Source organism: Ambystoma mexicanum, chromosome 4p (genome assembly GCF_040938575.1).
Source record: "Ambystoma mexicanum isolate Mex_15411 chromosome 4p, UKY_AmexF1_1, whole genome shotgun sequence".
NCBI classification, from domain to species: domain Eukaryota; kingdom Metazoa; phylum Chordata; class Amphibia; order Caudata; family Ambystomatidae; genus Ambystoma; species Ambystoma mexicanum.
Genome location: NC_090927.1, coordinates 813,307,455 through 813,325,850, shown reverse-complemented (window position 1 = coordinate 813,325,850; position 18,396 = coordinate 813,307,455). Strand labels below are relative to the sequence as shown.

Sequence of the window (18,396 nt, the reverse complement as noted above, 5' to 3'; positions counted from 1 at the left end):
CTCATCCAAGTTTGACATTCATCCATAAAGTGGCTTTTGTACTATATTATGAAATTGAAGACAATGAAACTGACCAGCCCTATAATCTTTCCTCATCGAGGACAGAAATTCCCAACACAATGCAGAGTGAGCGGAATGTGAGGTCTGGAATGTTTCATGTAGTTGTATCCAAGGGGACAGAGTCAAAAGGGAAACTTCTCTAACTTCCCCCTGCCATGCAAACCCCAAGGATAACTCTCCCAAATATTTAAGGTACGCTGTTGATTTATTCTGTAGGGTTTCATGCAACTCCATCCATGGTGTTTGGAGTTATAAGCCTCATCAAACGGCTATTTATATGCTTGAAATGTAACTCTAAATTGTGTCAGAAGGCTCACAAATATGCAATGGCTACACCCTCTTGGGTCTGGGATCCCTCCACATCTCAGTGAATACTGCGGCTAAATTTAGACAATTTGTTTTCTTGAAAAGAGCCTATTATACCCCTCTGGGTAATTTCCTTACCTTCCAAAGAAGCTGCACCTGCCCCCTGGTGCTGCTTTACGCACATTTTAACTGTTTTTTCAGTGCAGGGTCTGTATTCAAGATGGACCATTTCTACATTTTGCAGCCTGGCTTCTGCCAACCAGATTTCATGTATTGAAACCAATTAATCTAAAACATCATTCATCAGGAAAAAATCCTGGTGAGACATAAGGAATCATCAACACGCTCAGACAGACAACCACGAAGCACACATTAACACAAAATGCAATGTTCTAGACATACTCAATGGCTAAACGGAAGCAGCAAAACCCAGTGCAGAATCAGAAGAAAGTCACACCAATGCCAAATAAAATTACCAACGGCACCTTCAAAGGACAAACCTCGAAACCAAAAGGATTGTAACGCTCACCTGGTTCCCACGGAGGCATGGGCGTGGTCTGGACGGCAGTGGCCTCTTCGAAGGAGATGTTCAGCACCCTGAAGATGGAGTGGGCTGGGTTCCCAAATCCGGCTTGTCTGGCTCGGATGAATACCCTTCTGTGAGCGAAAAGGAAGGGTTAACACTGCGGGTTTTGTGTTGATCTCCCGTTCCCCTTCTCACCCTCCTTGCAACCCTTCTGTAATTCCCTGTGGAGACTCACCTTCGGGATTGAAAAGGCGAGCTCTCCATCCTGCTTCTGATGCAGGGGCGCGTTGGGATCCAGTTACGTCACTGGATAGTAAGTTCGAGTTTGCTTGTCTGTTCCGGTAAGTACCGTAAATGTTTATGGCAAGCTTGAGTCTAAACTGTTCCTCTTCTCTTTTGCAGGTAATGGAAGACTCCGGGCTGAGGGTGGTTTCCGTCGAAAACCTGATTTCAGGTGAGTTTTGGTGTAGGCCCACTACTGTCTTTTCCTGTCTCTTTTTCCTTAGGGGCCGGAGTTCGAGAATGCCGAAGAAATGGAGCCGGTACGAAGCAGAAGCTGAGTCCGACCTGAAAGCTGGTGAGTTTAGAATAGTTTGTTTGCTACGGTTATTGCATTCACTAATGTGATGTTTGCTTTTTCCCCATAGGGGCCGGGGTGCTGAAATGCCCAAGGAATGGCATCGACCCGAAGGTAAGAAGAATTAGCTTGACGGGTAAGTGCTTCTTGGTTATTTTCCCTTCTCACCTTACTTTCTTCTCTTCGTCTCCCCGTAGGTGCTGGAATGCTGCAGGAGATCCGGATGGGCGTTGCAGAGCCAAAGGCGCCACGTGCAGGTAAGAGAAGTGCGCCGAGATGTATGCGACGCGGTGAGTATTTAAAATTATGTCTTTTTGCAGGAACGTTGGCGCGCTGAATCCGGAATGCAGCTTTAACAGGTAAGGTTTGTTTTCACCTGTTTTCTTCTTCCCTTTTCTATCCTTAGGTGTTTCCAGGATGCTGGCAGGCGTGGTCGAGGACTGGAGCAGGAGCAGGCACGGTGAGCGTCCAGCTGCTATGAGCAGAACAACGCGAAGCGTGGTTTGCTGTCTGGGCGTGGCTTAAATAGCCTTTCAAGTAGTCCCAGGTATGTATCCTTCCACTGAAGGTATGTATCCTGCCACCAGCCACTCCCGTGTGGTTAAGTAGTTCCTTTTTCATCTGGAAGTTGTAGAATGATCTGCCAGGTAAGGAAATTGCAGCAAGGTCTGCTAGGTAAGTTTGCACCAAACACTATTCCTTCCATATCTTGTATGAGCCTGGCGCCGATGGTGCCAGGACTGTTATCCCTTATGAGCCTGACGCCAACGGCGCCAGGACTGAGTCCAAAGAGCCCCTATCTGGGGTGGCTGGGACTTCCCTAGTATACATGTTGCCTGCCTCTGAGGGTGCCGGGCCCTGTCTGGCCCCTTGGAGGCCCTGTCTGGCCCCTTGGAGGTATGCACCATGACAAGGATTCCCTGCAACCTCTTCAACGCCAGATCAATGTCAAAACAGCACAGGGATATACAAACTCCTCAGTGCCCTAAGAATCAGATTCCTCACCAAAGCCTGGCTAACACAACATTTCACTGTAATCACTGTAAGAAACTCATGGTGGCAACAGTAGAGACAGACATAAGTGATCAAGATTGAAGGGCGTATATTTAAACAATATGCAGGTTGAAAAAACGCCTAATCTAACCTAAATCTAAGATGGGAGCAAGCTTCGACCATGAAATGAAAAATAAGGCAGTCCTTGTGGCGTCAAAGTAAAAGGGCCTATACTAAAAGAAACCATTGCCAGTCCTTACAACTAATGTAGAAAGAGTGTGACATGGGGTTTTCAATAAAGAAAGAAGTGTTCTCAAATATGTCAGGATGGGCTTTAGCCAGGGGTCTTCCTTCTCCACGTTTTGAACATGGGATAAGGTGGCAGTCCTGTGCACAGCACACGCTCGAGCTTTCCCAGCACGAGCTGACAGTTCCTTTGCAAGTATCAGGTTCTTCCTTGGGTAAGTCTGTTTTCTATAAAAAGTTTGCCTCCAGGGACCTGATGGGTTCCAAAATAACAAAACAAAGTTCCTTTCAAATGTTCGGGGGTGATGCCTTCACCGCTGCATTCCCCCTCTTCCGGGCGCAAACCCACAACATGTTTCTAACAGTATCAGGACCTTCAAGGTTTATGTATCTTGTGGTTCCGAGGGTCTGATACAGCAAAACAAAAAGTACTTGCTCGTTTACCATTCGGGTGGTACTTCCTCACCCCCGTGTCCCCCTCTTCTGGGCTTAGACCCGTCTTGGATGTTAGCCTCCCTTCACCGGGTTTACTCTGGCGTGTATTACAAGATAGCTCTGTAACCAATCTTCTCCGTTACATTCACAATTTTTTATGTCCTTTTAAGTTCATGGTGAGCTTCCCTTTCTTGGGTTCACCCTTGTCTGCACTACTGTTCATTGAGGCATCAGACTCCGCCCCTTTTTTACACAATTTTGGGGTGTGGTTTTTTGCACCTTGGTCCCCACCTTCCGGACGCAGACCCCTCTCGAAACTCAGCCTTCCCTCCGCCGGGTTCACTATGGCTTTTCACACAATTTTAGAGTGATAGTTCTTCACCCCTTTGTCCCCCTCTTCTGGGTGCAGACCCCTCTCGATGGCATCCCTCTCCTGGGTTAACTCTTGCCAATCCTCTCTCTCACCATGTGGGATTCCTTTCCATTAGATTTCAATTACTTGCCGGTCAAAGACTTTTGACTGTACAGCGGATGTTGCTCAACCTATGTAGGACCAATTTGACATTCTACTTGCCGCTCTCGCATAGCCTTCTGGTTCTTGTAGTTTCAATGCAAAACAAAGGGGGATCAGCCAGAGTCTTTCACACGAGCACCCACGTGGTGCCGGAACACTACGCAGCTGGTCTTGAAGGTTTCATTTGGGTCTTTTAGTTTCACCACTGGGTCTCCCTCCGTCGGGCTCAGACCCTTCTTGAAGTACCTCAAGGTTCTCCCTTGGCCGGGCCTGGATCCCTTTTTGGTTTCACAAAGGCCTCAGTCTTCCGGGTCGGACACTGCTTACAAAAGTCACAATTTTAACAAAAAGGTTTGGGGACTTCTAGTCCCAGAATGCAATGGGCTGATTTTGCTCCTTCATTGCTCCCCGAAATGGCACTTCTTGTCATTGGGAGCTGGCTGTATGAGCCAAAAGGGGATGTTTGTAGGAGGTCAGGGTCTTCTTCTGCCCTCAGATACCTGGGTTCGCCTGCTTGGCCCAGGGGAGGAGTTTAACTGTTGGTGCCACCAAGCAACCCCAGCTGCCCCTGGTCTTGCCTTCTGGAGGGACAGTTTCCTCCGCCACATTGCAATCTTCTCTCTGGTCTGGTAGCAGGGTCAGTGTTTGGGGGGTTTTCTTCCAGGGTCTCTCCAGCTCGCTAGGGCTCTCTCCTGCTCTCCGGTACCTTGCAGCATCCCCCTGACTCGCACACTATGCTTATTCTTATTGGGGTGACTCCCAGAAACCAGGAGCCGGCGATTTCCATCCAAATAGATGAGGTTCGCCAAACTTCCCACAAATGCTGCTACAGACCAACCACTACAGCAAAGCAACACCACCAATAAACCCACACCAAAATACAGCCACCACACCTCATACAATCCCCCTACACAACACCTCATTCAAATACTCCCTTGTAAAGCCAACAATACCCATAAACTTCTCAGCCGCTCTAACTATAATCATCATTTTCTCAGTCTTGCTCTGCGTCTGAAAAGAACAATTAACCTCAATCATAAACAACAAAAACTTCTACTTAGTCAACACCAATAAGTCACCCACCACCGGTGGCTGCACAACACCATCCACAGGAACACCCTAAGGGGGCAAGAGCCCATCCCCAGTTAGACAAACCTTCTCAACCCGATCCACACCAGCAACTGGCAACCGCGCATCAGCCTCTGCATAAGACAAATTGTGAGACACTCTCTCGGACTGTACTTGAACCTCTCGGACATACACAGGATACCCCTTGAACATAACACAGTGATCCTCACCACAGTTCCTACATTCAGGCACCGTCTTACTTAAACACTCATTGATATGTCGTCTACCGCCACACTGCGCACAACACTGCTGCCCCCTACAAACACCGGTTACATGACCAAACTTCTGACACCGAACCCACAAAGGAGGGGGCACATATCTTGCCACCTGGAACCTCTCAAATCCAATCCACAAAAACCGGGGCACCTCCACAGACTGAAATGACACCAAGACAGTAGTCGAAACTACAACCCCATCCCCATACCTAGGACCCAACCAACGTACCCCAACCACACCAACACCCTTAAGCTCAGACATCAAAAAGTCCAAATCGGTACTAGCCGGAACACCATAGACCACCCCTTTACCACTAACCACATGACCAGGCGGTACAGAACACACCACTGGAATCCCCACCACCTTACGCAAACGCAACACGATCTCCTGCTGCTCAAAAGACACACAGCAAACTAAAATCTTACCTCCACTCACCTTACAGATGGACCGAGGTGAATGAGCCCACTCCTCCACTGAAATCGCAATCTCCATCGGGCACACCTGCCTGAAATCCCATCCCTCCACAGTACTGGCCACCAGAACCACAAAAGTTCTCTCCTGCGGAGCATCAACCCCCTTACTCGGCACACAAGACCCAACGCCAGACACCACACCACCACCCACATCTCCCACCACCTCAGAGCAGAGAGGCTCTGCCTCCTCCTGCTCCAACACAGAGAACCTTGAAGACACAGCAACACCATGGACAACCCCCACCCGATCCACAGGAGACAGACTCCTAGACACATCAGACGACTTACCCGTCTTCCTAGCAGGGACTGACTGCCGCTCAGATCCAGAACCACTAGACCCTGAGACCTCCATCAACAAAAATGAGAATCCAACCTGACCTCTGCTGCGCCCATCAAACTCCTCTCACATGTCCCACCTGAAACTACCACTCACCCAGTCAGACCATCCTAATTACCACTCACATACTGTGGCACATTGATTTCTGCCACAAAACAGGCATTCCTCCATGACTCCCTCCCACGCTTCCCGACTACCCCAGTCCAGCGCTCACCGCCACCTAGCAGAGGTCGAGTCAAGTTCCCATCAGAGTCCCATGGCGGCGCCCTCAGCCGCTGCCTCCCCAAATCACAACTTCTCCCTAGCATCTAGTTCCCCCCTTCTGACAAGCCCAAAGCTCTCCTGCACTCCACCATTGTCATCCTGCCTCGTTGTCAGGTCCAATCTTGAGTCTTCCTGCAGGAGTGATGCTGGCCCACCAGACCCCCCCAAGTCTGCCCGCCTAACAGTCTCTCAGCAGATAAAACTACCAAGCTGGCAAACCCAAGGGGAAAGGGGAATTGGAGAACAAAACAAAGACAGATCTTCACGGAACTGCACTGATGCCCTCTGGTAATGGATTGCTTGATTGCTCGCCTCAGTGTCTGTGAAATCTAGGAAGAATAATAACATATATGTTGATATATATGTGATAGATATGTATACTTTTTCTTTTACTATAATTTGCTTTCTTTTTCCTGAAATACCTGTTGCCTATGCTTTAGTGCTGATAGGCTTTCTTTTCTTTTCAGATGATGTTGAGCAGAAACCTCTGTAGAACTTGAATAACCTTTTTAATGTCAGCTGAAATGTCTTTATATATTAAAAGGATTTGTAATACCCTTAACTGAATTGCTTTAGACTAAAACTAAACTTATAGTACTTCAAACAGAAAAGTCTGTGCACACTTCTTTTGAATTGCGTGCACACAATACGAAGACTGCTGTACTGAATTGGATCTGCACATGAATTTGATGCTTCTCTTCTGGATACACGAACCGCGCTTCTTTCCGACGTAAAAAATAACCTACCGCGCTTTAATCCGAATCTTGCTTTGCTTACTATGCACCGCGCTGACTACCGTCGCTCGATTTCTTGACTGAAGAACCGCGCATCCATCCGACGCTTGCTTAGTTGTTAACGAGCCGCGCACAGCTTCCAAAAAAGAAAAGACATGTACGCAACGGCACGTAATGAACGTAAGGTTCTTTACTCTAACCTTACTATAACTGCAAAAAGCGAGACAGAGATACGCTCGCGCACGGAACTACTAAATAGTTTAAAACACAAATACAGCCCGAGCTTAACTATTTGTAAAGGAAAAAATATATATTATATATATATATATATATATATATATATATATATATATTTAATTAAACCGCGCGAGTGTTAGTAGATAAACCTTGCGCATGTAAAAACTGAATGAACACAAAAATATATACTCGCAATATGCAGATAATAACGGAATCAATTCTGATAATGGAAAATTCCGTTTTTTTAGTATTTCTTAAACAAATGTCTCTCTTAAAAGAATAAGGCAATTGAAAACCTCACTCAATTTCAGAAGTCTTGAAAAAGTGAATCACTTAGCTTGCTTCATCTGTATCTTCACTGCTCCTTGGAAAGTCTTGAATTTAATGTCTTTTCTTCTGAAAACCTTCGGAAATCTCTTTAAAGCTCTTCTGGAAAAAGCTAACTATAAATATTTTAAAATATACTCTTAGAGCTAAGTAGACTGCGACCTGCCACAAAGACAGCTAAAATGAAAGGCAGTTTAGAACCTTGAGCAGCATTCCAAACTACCTCATAATCTATTTACACCAATCACTGCTGCAGAAAAGACCCTCCATCTTGCTTTGGGGAAATAAGCGATTCCTGAATATACATTAAGGAATTTTTTTGTACAAGTTCTATTTCTAATTCAAACATACCCCAAACATCACACTATTAAGTAAAACTACATCCAAAGGGTTTTGTTGCTAAATGATGTATTCTTACTTAAGTGTGAGCAATTGAAATCTATGAAAATTATCTTGGAATGATAACAGTATGTATGTCTTTTGAGGTTGTGGACCTTTGAAACCAAAGAAATGTACCATGTAATCCTGACACTCGTATCATGTGTCTCCCCTCCTTTCTCCGTCCCCCTCTGCCGGTGGAGCGTCCTCCTCCCACCAGCTCCCTCTCACCATGCTGTTCCTGGCTGCTGCTTTTATACACCAGGCTAGGGTTAATTGGAGTCAGGTGTGAATAGTTGTCCCTCTTTGCCTGACTCTGCTTGACCTCGTTATCGGGACATCATGGAGACTGCCCATAGGAATCCATTGCCCATGACTCCCATCAGCCTCTTCCTCGCCCCCGTCCTTGTGGATTTCCATGGAGGAATGGGATTATAGGAATAGTAGTGTTGTGAAGAGGTACAACTTGTATTGGGTTTTAGAGGTAATTTGGGGTTCCCCTGTTTGCTCTGTCTTTTCCGTAAGGGAAAGTGCTTGGGTAGGGATGGGATTTTGGTGACAAAATCCTATAAAGACTGCTGGGATATCGGGTAGGGGTGCATTGGAAAAAAATGGGATACCGCGTCTCGCCCAAGGGTGCTCCTCTCGCAGTCTCCAAGGACCCCCTGCCCAGGTTATCCTCCCCCACTCGTCCACCCCCAGGGTTGGGATCCAAAAGCAATGTCCCTCCCCTGGCCACCTGAACAAAGGATGCCTGGAATAACCTGGGAGAAACGCCTCGGTTTTCTCGCATCACACAGAACTTTTCACCAAACAACCTCAAACTGAAAGAAGCCAACAGAGTAGGAAAAAGAGCAGAGGGGCTTGCTGTTGCACACAAAGAACACCTCAAGATGACAACAGCACCACTACTAAACATCCCAAACCGTGAATCACTCCTCCTTCACCTAGCCTTGGACCACCAAACCAACCTTTCCTTCCTACGCATCCACTGATCACCGACATCCAGCCTTCCTTTCACTGACACATTTGTCGATGCCATTACCAACATCACCATAAAATATGACCACCTGATCATACTAGGAGACTTCAATATCTGGTTTGATGAAGAAAGCCCAAACTCACCTAAAACGCGGACAAATAAACTTTCAATGATGCATCTACAGCGATTTGTGAAGATAGCAGCCAACTCGGCAGGACACACTCTAGATGTAATCTTTTTTTCAAAACTGGTTACAACTGCACCTCCAATGCGAGACCAGCTTATAATACCCTTTGTGATCCATCCACCAACGCGAACACCAGATAACCTCCCAGAAACACCAGCAACTCAGAAAAGAAACCGGAAATGAATAAATACCATGGACCTAAACACCATACTTAAATCCATGAAACCACCGATTACCATCCTGGATTCATCCGACATTGAAGAAAGAACTGAGACAATCCAAACATGGATTACAAAAACACTAGACGATATCATACTAGAAAAAACGTTCACCTCCTTCGCTGAAAAACAACAGTGAGATGGTTCACAACCCACCTCAGAGCACTGAAGAAAACTAACAGGAAAACTAACCGCAAAATGGAACAAGAATGGAGGAAAAACTACAATGAGCAGGAAAAAATAATCACATACCAAATACAGATACGACTATACAAAGCCAAAATCCCCCAAGCAAAAAATGATACTACACCAAACGAATCACAACCTCTATGCAACACCCAGAAATAGATGTTCAGCATCATCAATGAGCTAAGAAACCAGACAACCTGTAACACACCCAGGTCCTCATAAAAAGGCGGCCTGGTCCGACAGAGGCCCCCGGCTAACATTAGTTGGAAGGCTGCTCTCCTATTATCAAGCATCAGCCTGGACTACCCCCTTGGAAATCCTCTCCCCCTGGCTTTGCACATCATGCTCAAATAGTCCTGGCAGCATAAGAGGGTTACTGTTGCAATGCACTGCTTTATTAAGTCTTGCTTTTACCCTGAGCCGGTCTGTGTGCACATAGACTGTTTGTTTTAATGAGGTTCCTTTTCTTGTCTCTATACTGGAAGATGCAGATTCATAGAGGAAAATACCTATGCAGTAGTGTTAGTAGTGAGTTTTCTATCTACTCTTGGGAAAAGGTGGGACCATTGAAATGTTTTGTTGTCAAGGAAGGGCAAAATGCCGATTAAATAACCGGGTTCTTTCAGGGCAGAGTTGGTTGGGTTCTGTTGAGTGTGTCTCAAGGCCTCATCATCAACTGAAAAATTGATATTTATGTACATGGAGGTCCTTTTCAGCCATCTAGCCAGGCAGGTTGTCCTGCCTGAATGAGGAAAACGCAGAAATTGGCGAACTGGAAAATAAGGTTCTCACGTCTTCTAAAATCTATTAGAGATCTCATCTCTCTTTAGGATAGAAAATGTTTTTTTCCAAACTTCAGTTTGCAGATATTTTCTGGACTAAAGGTGCCTTCAGCATTTCTCATCTAGAAAGAAATGGGTTCATATAGCACATGTTTGAATGCGTGGGGCAGCACAGTAGCGAAGGATGGTACAGAATGTGCAAGGGGCCACCCTAGAATATTTCAGATTTTAGATTTATGCCACAAAGTGTTAATTATGACATCTACAATTACATTCTACATACAAATATCTGGCAATCTCACGTCAAATAATGCAAGTCCCTCGAAGGTGGGGTACATTTACCAAAAGAGCTTCAAATACCTCAACAGAAGATCTGGGTCTCAAAACCACTTAGAACCCTTGGCAGAGTGACTTAATTGATCATTTTTGTACTGCAACACGCGGGGTGAGACCGCCGGAAAAGCTGTCGTCCCCACGCCTCATCACCCAACCCACCCCTTCTATATATATGATCCCTACCCCTCATCTACTTCTTTGCGATAAAAAATTCAGCCCAAAACATTTTTACCAATTTACATTATACCAACGACGTAAGTACCGACTTAATAGCTAGCTCTGTGTCACAAGGACAGCACATCTCTACTCTCGCCCCTTTTAGTAGAATTGCTTCAATTGAAGTAAACCGAGACTACAACTATACACTGCTCCTGAAGAAAAACCCAGTAGGCTTCAAAGACTCTTCTGCTAACTACAAAGAAGGGAAGGGTCTTTTTCAACATCTAAATTTTACTGCGTGACCGACTAGTCTTTTGTTTCAGGCTCTCCATTTTCATGGGGTAGGGCACTGAGAAGATCTCAATTGGGACATGCCTTTGTAGAACTCTACTCTGCATGTACTAACTACTCTGTGCTGCTTTCCTGAAGCCAAGTTGCCACCCCAAGACCGAATTAGAAGGAATAATAACGGTATCTTCAATGGAAAAATACCACGTTGCCACTTTTAAGATAGGAAACGTGAACAACATGCAATGTAATATGAAGCACAAAGGCAATCTTTGAATACAAATAGCAAGGCAGCACTCTGACACCTAGTGGACATATAAGCGAATGGCAGGCACCCAGCAATTTAAGTGGTCTCCATGTATGGTGTACTTTCGTATCCATATGACTAAATGCCTTAAAAAACTTGCCTCGGTATAGGGCAGAAAGATGTCGACATGTCTGCACTGGCGTCTTAGCCTTCTGATCTGCTTTCGTATCTTCCGCGATGGGTCCCACTGACAGATAAGACCCCCATGGCCCTGTTTGGCTTTCCGTGCCATGTCTTGTTATTGTCTCTTGCGGAGTGGAGTTCCAAGCGCGTCTCCCCTGGCAAAGCAGAACATGCGGTGAAGGCTGACAATGGGCTGGACCCTTCAGATCTACCAAGATGTTCTAATGACCAATAACCATACTGGAATTACTGGTAGCTATTTATTTTAGAATGTATAAAGTGCAGATACCCTGGCCCGTAGGCAATGCAGTGCTGTACAATAAAATCATAACATTATAGAACTTATATACAAGTTAACAATTAATATACAAAATAACAAATAATAAAGTGGCAGACAGTGTGCAAGGGTAACAAGAATAAAAGCTACAATCAGAATGTATAGAAAAACTAAAATAGATAAAAAAAAGCGATTGGAAATCAATGCCCAGATGCCCCGGGATCGGCAGGCTTTATAAATGCCCCTCAACCCCCCCCCCGCCCACCCCCCGCCACCCCCCCCCCCGATCTCCCCGAATAGTTTAAAGAACTTTTTAGAACTCCAGGAGAAGGCAAAAGACGGATTTGTAATGCGTGTTTCAACAGTGGGGTTTCCAGAAGTAGGATTTCTGTACTTTAATCTTCTCCAGACCCAGGAAATGTACAGCTTGTTGGCTAAATAAAGGCGCCGCCCAATCACCACTGCCTTGCAAGAGATGCAGCAAATCTTGCCAAATGCGTGAGTCAGAATGGGGGCCAATATGCTCAAACATATGCATGCTGGTAATAAGAGGCATCGCCGAGTCTGATCCTTTAGCTGGAAGCAGGAGGGCCCACGAGGACAGCCTTTGCTCCATCGAGGCGAAAGAGAACCAAGGCCTGAAAGGCAGCGTATTAGTCGAAAGGAGAAAACAAGTATTACTTTACGAAGCAAAGGTAGCTGAAAAAAAGCTAGATTGTGTAAAGTGAGATATGTGTGCTTTAAAGTGTAGATTAAGAGTCATGAGAGAATTCCAGAGATTTAACAGAGGGCACCATGGTTGGAGTGATGCTTAAAAGAGAGAGTGGATCAATCCACTCCCGAAATGGTGCTGACAAGGAGCAAAGCAAGGGAAACGAGGACAAACCAGTCCTCGATGGCTCTGAGGCGGTCCTTAAGGCGAAAGAAATCCGGTGTAGACCACATTTTTAGATATAACAGAGCGACAAGAGCATATTGATGTACCTCGATATCCATTCTGGTCAACAGATCACCAGTGGTTCCATGTAGATGATGAAACATGGGTGACATGGGTGACATGACAGAACCCTGAGGGACTCTTCAGCAAAGGGATACACAGGGAGTCCATAGAACTACAACCATAACATAGGCTTTTTTACTTGCATAGCATTTGCTTACAATGCCATAGACCAGTGGTGTGCAATCTGTGGCCCTTCAGTTGTGTTACCCTAACATTTCCCTTCATCCCTAGCCAACAGTCAATGGCGAGGGACGATGGGAATCATAAGCTAAAACATCTGGAGGGTCGCAGGTTGGCCGTTACTGCCAGAGAGGTTTGCACTTACTGTCTGGCAGGATTACACGTCCGTCTAAAAAACCGCATTCAACATGACATCTTACCAGAATGACGTGCAGGAAGGCCTCGTGTTGCCGCAAGTTGTATAGTGCTTCTTTTAACAATGGGACTGCAAACTCAGTGCTTTTGCCTTTGTTTGCCTCCATCCTTTCTAGGAGAGCCGTGTACTGGTATATCTTCTCCTGGGATGATTGAAGCTCGGCATCGATATGCTTGGTTGTAGCAGGAACGGCCTCTTTCAAAATAGTTGGCACTAGATGCACAAACGAATGCGAGATTGTGAAATTTTTTGTAGCATTCTTTGTTGGAGAACTGTACGAATCACATCACAAACCTAAATAGCCATTGTCGGTCAATAGAAGAGACTATACATCATGTTTTCGCCTATGCAATGCAGGGTAAACATTAAAAGAGGGATATGTGGGCTATAATGTTCCACAAAAAAGAGGTGCAGATTCACCTTTGCAGTGTTTTACCATCCTAATTTTAGTAGTTCGAGAAGAAAAATGTATTATTTGCTAACCATTGGTAAACATAGGCAATGAAAATGTGTCCATCGCTCAATTGCTTTATGTTGCAGGGAAGCAACTTCACTCTATCTGGAAGATTTCTGAAACATGTAAATCAACAATTTGTGCACAAAGGTGACTTCGGGAATTGTAGCAGCAGGGTTGGTGTGGCAAACATAGGCTACGGGTGGTCGTGTGCCTAAGGCCAAAAAAGCGCAACACGGGTTTGATTGAAAAAACAATATTAACATCTATTTAAGTCCTAAATATAATGCAGGTGAACAGAGAGTTTAAATGTAGAATTGTGGCGGTGTCCACAAAGGCATCAGACTGAAACTAGTAAGTCAACTTCAAACAAACAAGCAGGTTCTGCATTCACAAAGGTGGCTTTATTTGTACTTTTAACAGTGGCTGCCTGTGATTCAATACCAGGAGACACCCCGTGGGAAATCAAGATAAGTTCCATGGTCATCAATGGCCGACCAGGGCAAAGCTGTGGCAAAAAGTGCGTCATCCAAAATCATCGAAAGCAATTGTGTCCAGGCACCAATACTTTGCTCATTCCATCTGCTTCTTAGGTCTCGTCTCGCAGCATCCTACAGTTCACTTGACTGATTGTCAACGGTGAGCTTGCCCGTTTGACCGGTCTCTGTGTACTGATTCATGGCCTTGCTTTCTGAATACTGTACCCAATGTGCATGGCTTCTTCGAGGTTTGGAACTTTGCTCTCAATCCGTTTCTTGTTTATGTGATGACTCCTGCACCCCACTACTATCATGTCCCTAATTGTACAATTGGTGTTATCGCCTAAGTTGCTAGCCACCTGAGGTAGGTAAGGAATCCATCCATTGCCTCTCCTGTCTCTGTCACACATGGCCTTAACAAATTGCAAATTCTGCAGGAAATGCATTTTCCAAACAAAACAGTTTGAGGTCTATCAACTGTTATTGTCCTCAATATCAGATTGTTCAGTAATAAGACAGATAGATAATTCGATTATTAGACAAATGGACTCTGTTCAATAGAATGCACCAGGCTGGGAAAGAGGGTTGGCTCGCTAAAAGCTCGCCCCATCTCTATCGTCTAGTGTGGGCTATTCCCTCCCTATCCCAGGATGGTCTCTAGAAATCTGTAACCTCTACTGTCTAAGGTACTGTCTGGCTAGTCGTTCTTATCTAAAGGCAAATCCTTTATCAGTCTATCTCCATCTGGGGACAATCTGGGTCATCCCTGTTTAAGTTCCCCAATGTGATGTAATGTAGGGGAGGGGTTTTTACCATCCAGATCCTCAGGCCCCAATTCGTATCATCTTTCGGTGGTCGGATGTTCCTCTCCCCCTGTCTTTCCATCACTCTCCCTTATCTCCTCCCCCAACTCTGCCTGACAGTTCCTTCTCTATCCCTCCAATATGGTTGAATCCTTGTAGTGGTGCTGCAGCCCACAGATCATGAATGTTTGCCAATTCAACCTTTGAAATAGAACATTTTGGATAATGTGAAATCCCTAAATTGTTCTAAAACACTGAGCATGAAGAAGAACAAGTTACTTACCCCTGGTAACGTTCTTTCGATGGGATGTTCCTCCCATGTATTCCTCATCTTTGTTTTTGTTTAAACTTTGGTTTTATTGCAATTTTTCAGAAAAAGAAACAATGACAACACCGGGAGCAATATGAATATCACATTTAACATCGTCATCAAACCCCTGGGGTCTCCTTCCCCTCCCACCCCACTCTCCCCCCTCCCCAACTGCACCCCTCCCCCAAATCAGTGTCCCATCGAAAAACCAATCGCAGGAGTCGTCATCAGTACTCGTAGTTTGGTGCCTTGGAGCTGTGCTATGCGTTCACATAAATGCTGGCTTAGACGGATCCGCTGTCTCCTGGGCCATGGGTTACACCATTGTCCTTGAGTGGTACTCTCTGGGCTCCATCGCCCTCACGCCCCATTTTGTCTACATAATGTCAGTGAGCATCCCACCCCCATGCCTGGTAAACCCCATACCAATTTGCCTGGAAGGTGCTTGATTCGTTGTTTACCATGGCCGTCAGTTTGTCCATGAGGAACATGTTCTTACGTTTTTTTAGCCAGCCTTCCTTAGAGGGGGTCTCCGGGCTTTTCCACCTTTGCGCTAGGGCCACTCTGCCTGCTCGCAACATGGTCTCCCACATTCTTGGGTACCTATATATTTCCGCCTCCTCCGGTGGGAAGCCCAACAACATCGTCAATGGATTGAGTGGGAGTAGTTCCTCTGTGACCTCCCCCATCCATCCGCGTACCTTCTCCCAGAACCCCTGTACCTTAGGGCAGAACCACCACATGTGACTCCTCACACCCACTTGGCCACATCCTCTTGGGCATCTGGGGAACACCCCCGAGAACATCTTGGATAATTTCAATGGGTCCCTATGCCATCCCTGTAAGATCTTAAAGTTGTGCTCCATGTCCGACAGGTTCCCATGGAATGCTATTTTAAATACCCTGGACCATGCGTCCTCCGAGAGAGCCTCTCCTGCCAAGTCATTCCAGAACCCACAAAACACTCTCCTCCCTTCCAAGTTAACAGTGTTCAATATTTGGTACATTTTGGATACTACCCCCTTTCTTGTTGTGGCCGTGTCTAGTAACTTTTCAAAGGGGGTCAACTGTCTCTGCAGATTCAGGCCCCAAGTATCGTCACAGAGGATGCCCTTCAGGCGCAAATATTCAAAGACTGAAAGAGACCCCCGCCCAAGCGCATCTCAGCTCCTCGTATTCGAGGAACTCGCCTTCCTTGAACAGTTGCCCCGCCCATTCCAACCCCCCATCCGACCAGGACTGGGCATTCCTGAATCCCCTGCTACCTAGTTTGAGCAGGTGGGCCCAGAGCGAAGACATCAGGGAGGGCCATGAAGTGAGGTGTGCGGTTGTGGGTCCTTCTTTCCATATCAACCAAAGTATTCCCAGGGTTGGGTGGGTCTGCAGTCTATTTGGGATGTGTTTACGCGGCAACCACAAAGGTCACATACTTTCAGAGGGTGGGCATCCATGTCCTCCAGATAAGACCAATAGGTGCCCATCCCCTCCCTCATATGCTCCAACAGCCCTTAGCTGGGCGGCCCGGTGGTAGAGAAGGAAATCTGGCAGCCCGAAACCACCCTCCTCCCTAGGTAACGTTAGAATGGCCTTCCCTATCCTTGGGTTCCGCCCTTGCCATACAAACTCTCGGAATGCCCTCTAAGTCTCGAAACATCTGGTCGGGGTCCCCCGTTGGGAGTGCCGTGAAAAGATACAGCAGTCTCGGGAGGATGTTCATCTTCACCGCTGTCATGCGCCCATACCAGGATAGGATCATACTTCCCCACCTCCTCAGATCTGATTTAATCTCCGCCATAATGGGCCCATAGTTCGCTGAAGCCAATTTTGAGAGATCTCTCGTGAGGACCAGACCCAAATACCTAATGGAGTCCCTCCCCACCACAATCCCCGCACACCTATCCCGGTGGTCCAGTCCGGGTCCTGAGCCCTCATACGGAGTAACACTGATTTTGATGCGTTTATTTTTAGCCCCGAGAATTGCCCAAAGGTCGTCATCAGGGACAGTAGGGGGGGGGGGAGCGAGGAGCTGGGATTCACCAGGTATGCTAGAATATCGTCAGCAAACAGGGAGAGCTTGAACTCCACCTCTCCTCTTTTAATCCCTTTAATGTTGGGGTGGGCTCGGACCGCTATGGCCAGGGGCTCCATCGTCAGGACATATATTAAAGGGGAGAGTGGGCATCCCTGCCGCGTCCCCCACGTGAGAGGTAATGAGTCAGAAAGTTATCCATTCACCTGTACTCTCGCCGTTGGGGCCACGTATAGGGTGGAAACCCAGTTCCTGATGTGAGCCCCAAAGCCCATTCGACAGAGGATGAGTTGCATGTACCTTCACTCTACCCTGTCGAAAGCTTTCTCGGAGTCCAGGGAAAGCAGACTTGCTTCGAGGTCTGATTCCTGGGCATGGTGGATTAGGGCTATCGTCTTCCTGATGTTATCAGAGCCTTGCCTGCCCCCTATGAAACCCACTTGATCCCCGTGAACCAGCTTGGGCATTATCCCCTCCATCCGTTTAACCATCACCTTGGCCAGGATCTTAACATCTATATTGAGGAGGGAAATCGGGCGATATGAGGAGCATTCACTGGGGTCTTTGCCCTCTTTGGGCAGAACCACGATTATGGCCCTCATCATGGTATCCGGCCTAGAGCCCCCCTCTAACACCCTGTTAAACACCCTCACGAGGTGTGGGGCTAGGATAGCCCGAAACCTCTTGTAGAAGTATACGGAGAAGCCGTCTTCCCCCGGGGACGTTCCCACCTTCATCCCACTGATCGCGTGTTCCACCTCTTCTTCCGTCACCCGGCCCTCTAGACCCTCTGCCATTTCGCCTGTCAAGGACGGGATCTGGATGGAGTCCAGGAAACCCTCAATCTGAGTGTCATCCCCGTCATATTCTGACGAGTATAACTTTTCATAATAACGGCAAAAGGCTGCTCCAATGTTTGGGGTATCGTGATCTAATGATCCCCGATCATTCTTCACTGCCTTCACCGTTCTGTTCCTCTGAATCTCTCTAAGTTTCCAGGCCAGGAGGGAGCGTGGCTTGGACGGCCATGTAAAGGGACATGCTCTCGTGTAGCTCCGCTGATCCCACAATGATCCTGGAGGAGAAGTGCGTGCATGCGAACCAGCCGGTACTGGAAAATAATGCCCATGCGTGTGAAGATGATGGCTACACTCGCTGAAACTTTGATGCGAGTGGAGGGTGAGGACACAGTTATATTCGTCTGCGTGCCGTGGGCCCCGGATCGGCGAGTGGAACTAGATGGCGGCAGAGACAAAGAGGACAACAGGGGTCACGAGATGTAGGTCCTGTAAAGACCCTGCATCAAACTCCAAGACCAGCGATTAGAAGCAGACCGCGGCACTGGA

General features: G+C 46.7%; 1 protein-coding gene across 2 annotated transcripts in view; it reads right to left on the bottom strand.

Annotated features, from left to right (window-relative positions):
* CFAP206 (cilia and flagella associated protein 206) overlaps positions 1–18,396 on the bottom strand; it is a 901,100-nt gene that overhangs the window by 513,672 nt on the left and 369,032 nt on the right. For both annotated transcript variants that reach the window (XM_069606378.1, XM_069606379.1), the window contains exon 7: positions 12,980–13,188. In XM_069606378.1, coding sequence (XP_069462479.1) covers positions 12,980–13,188 — 209 coding nt within the window. The remainder of the gene's footprint in view (positions 1–12,979; positions 13,189–18,396) is intronic.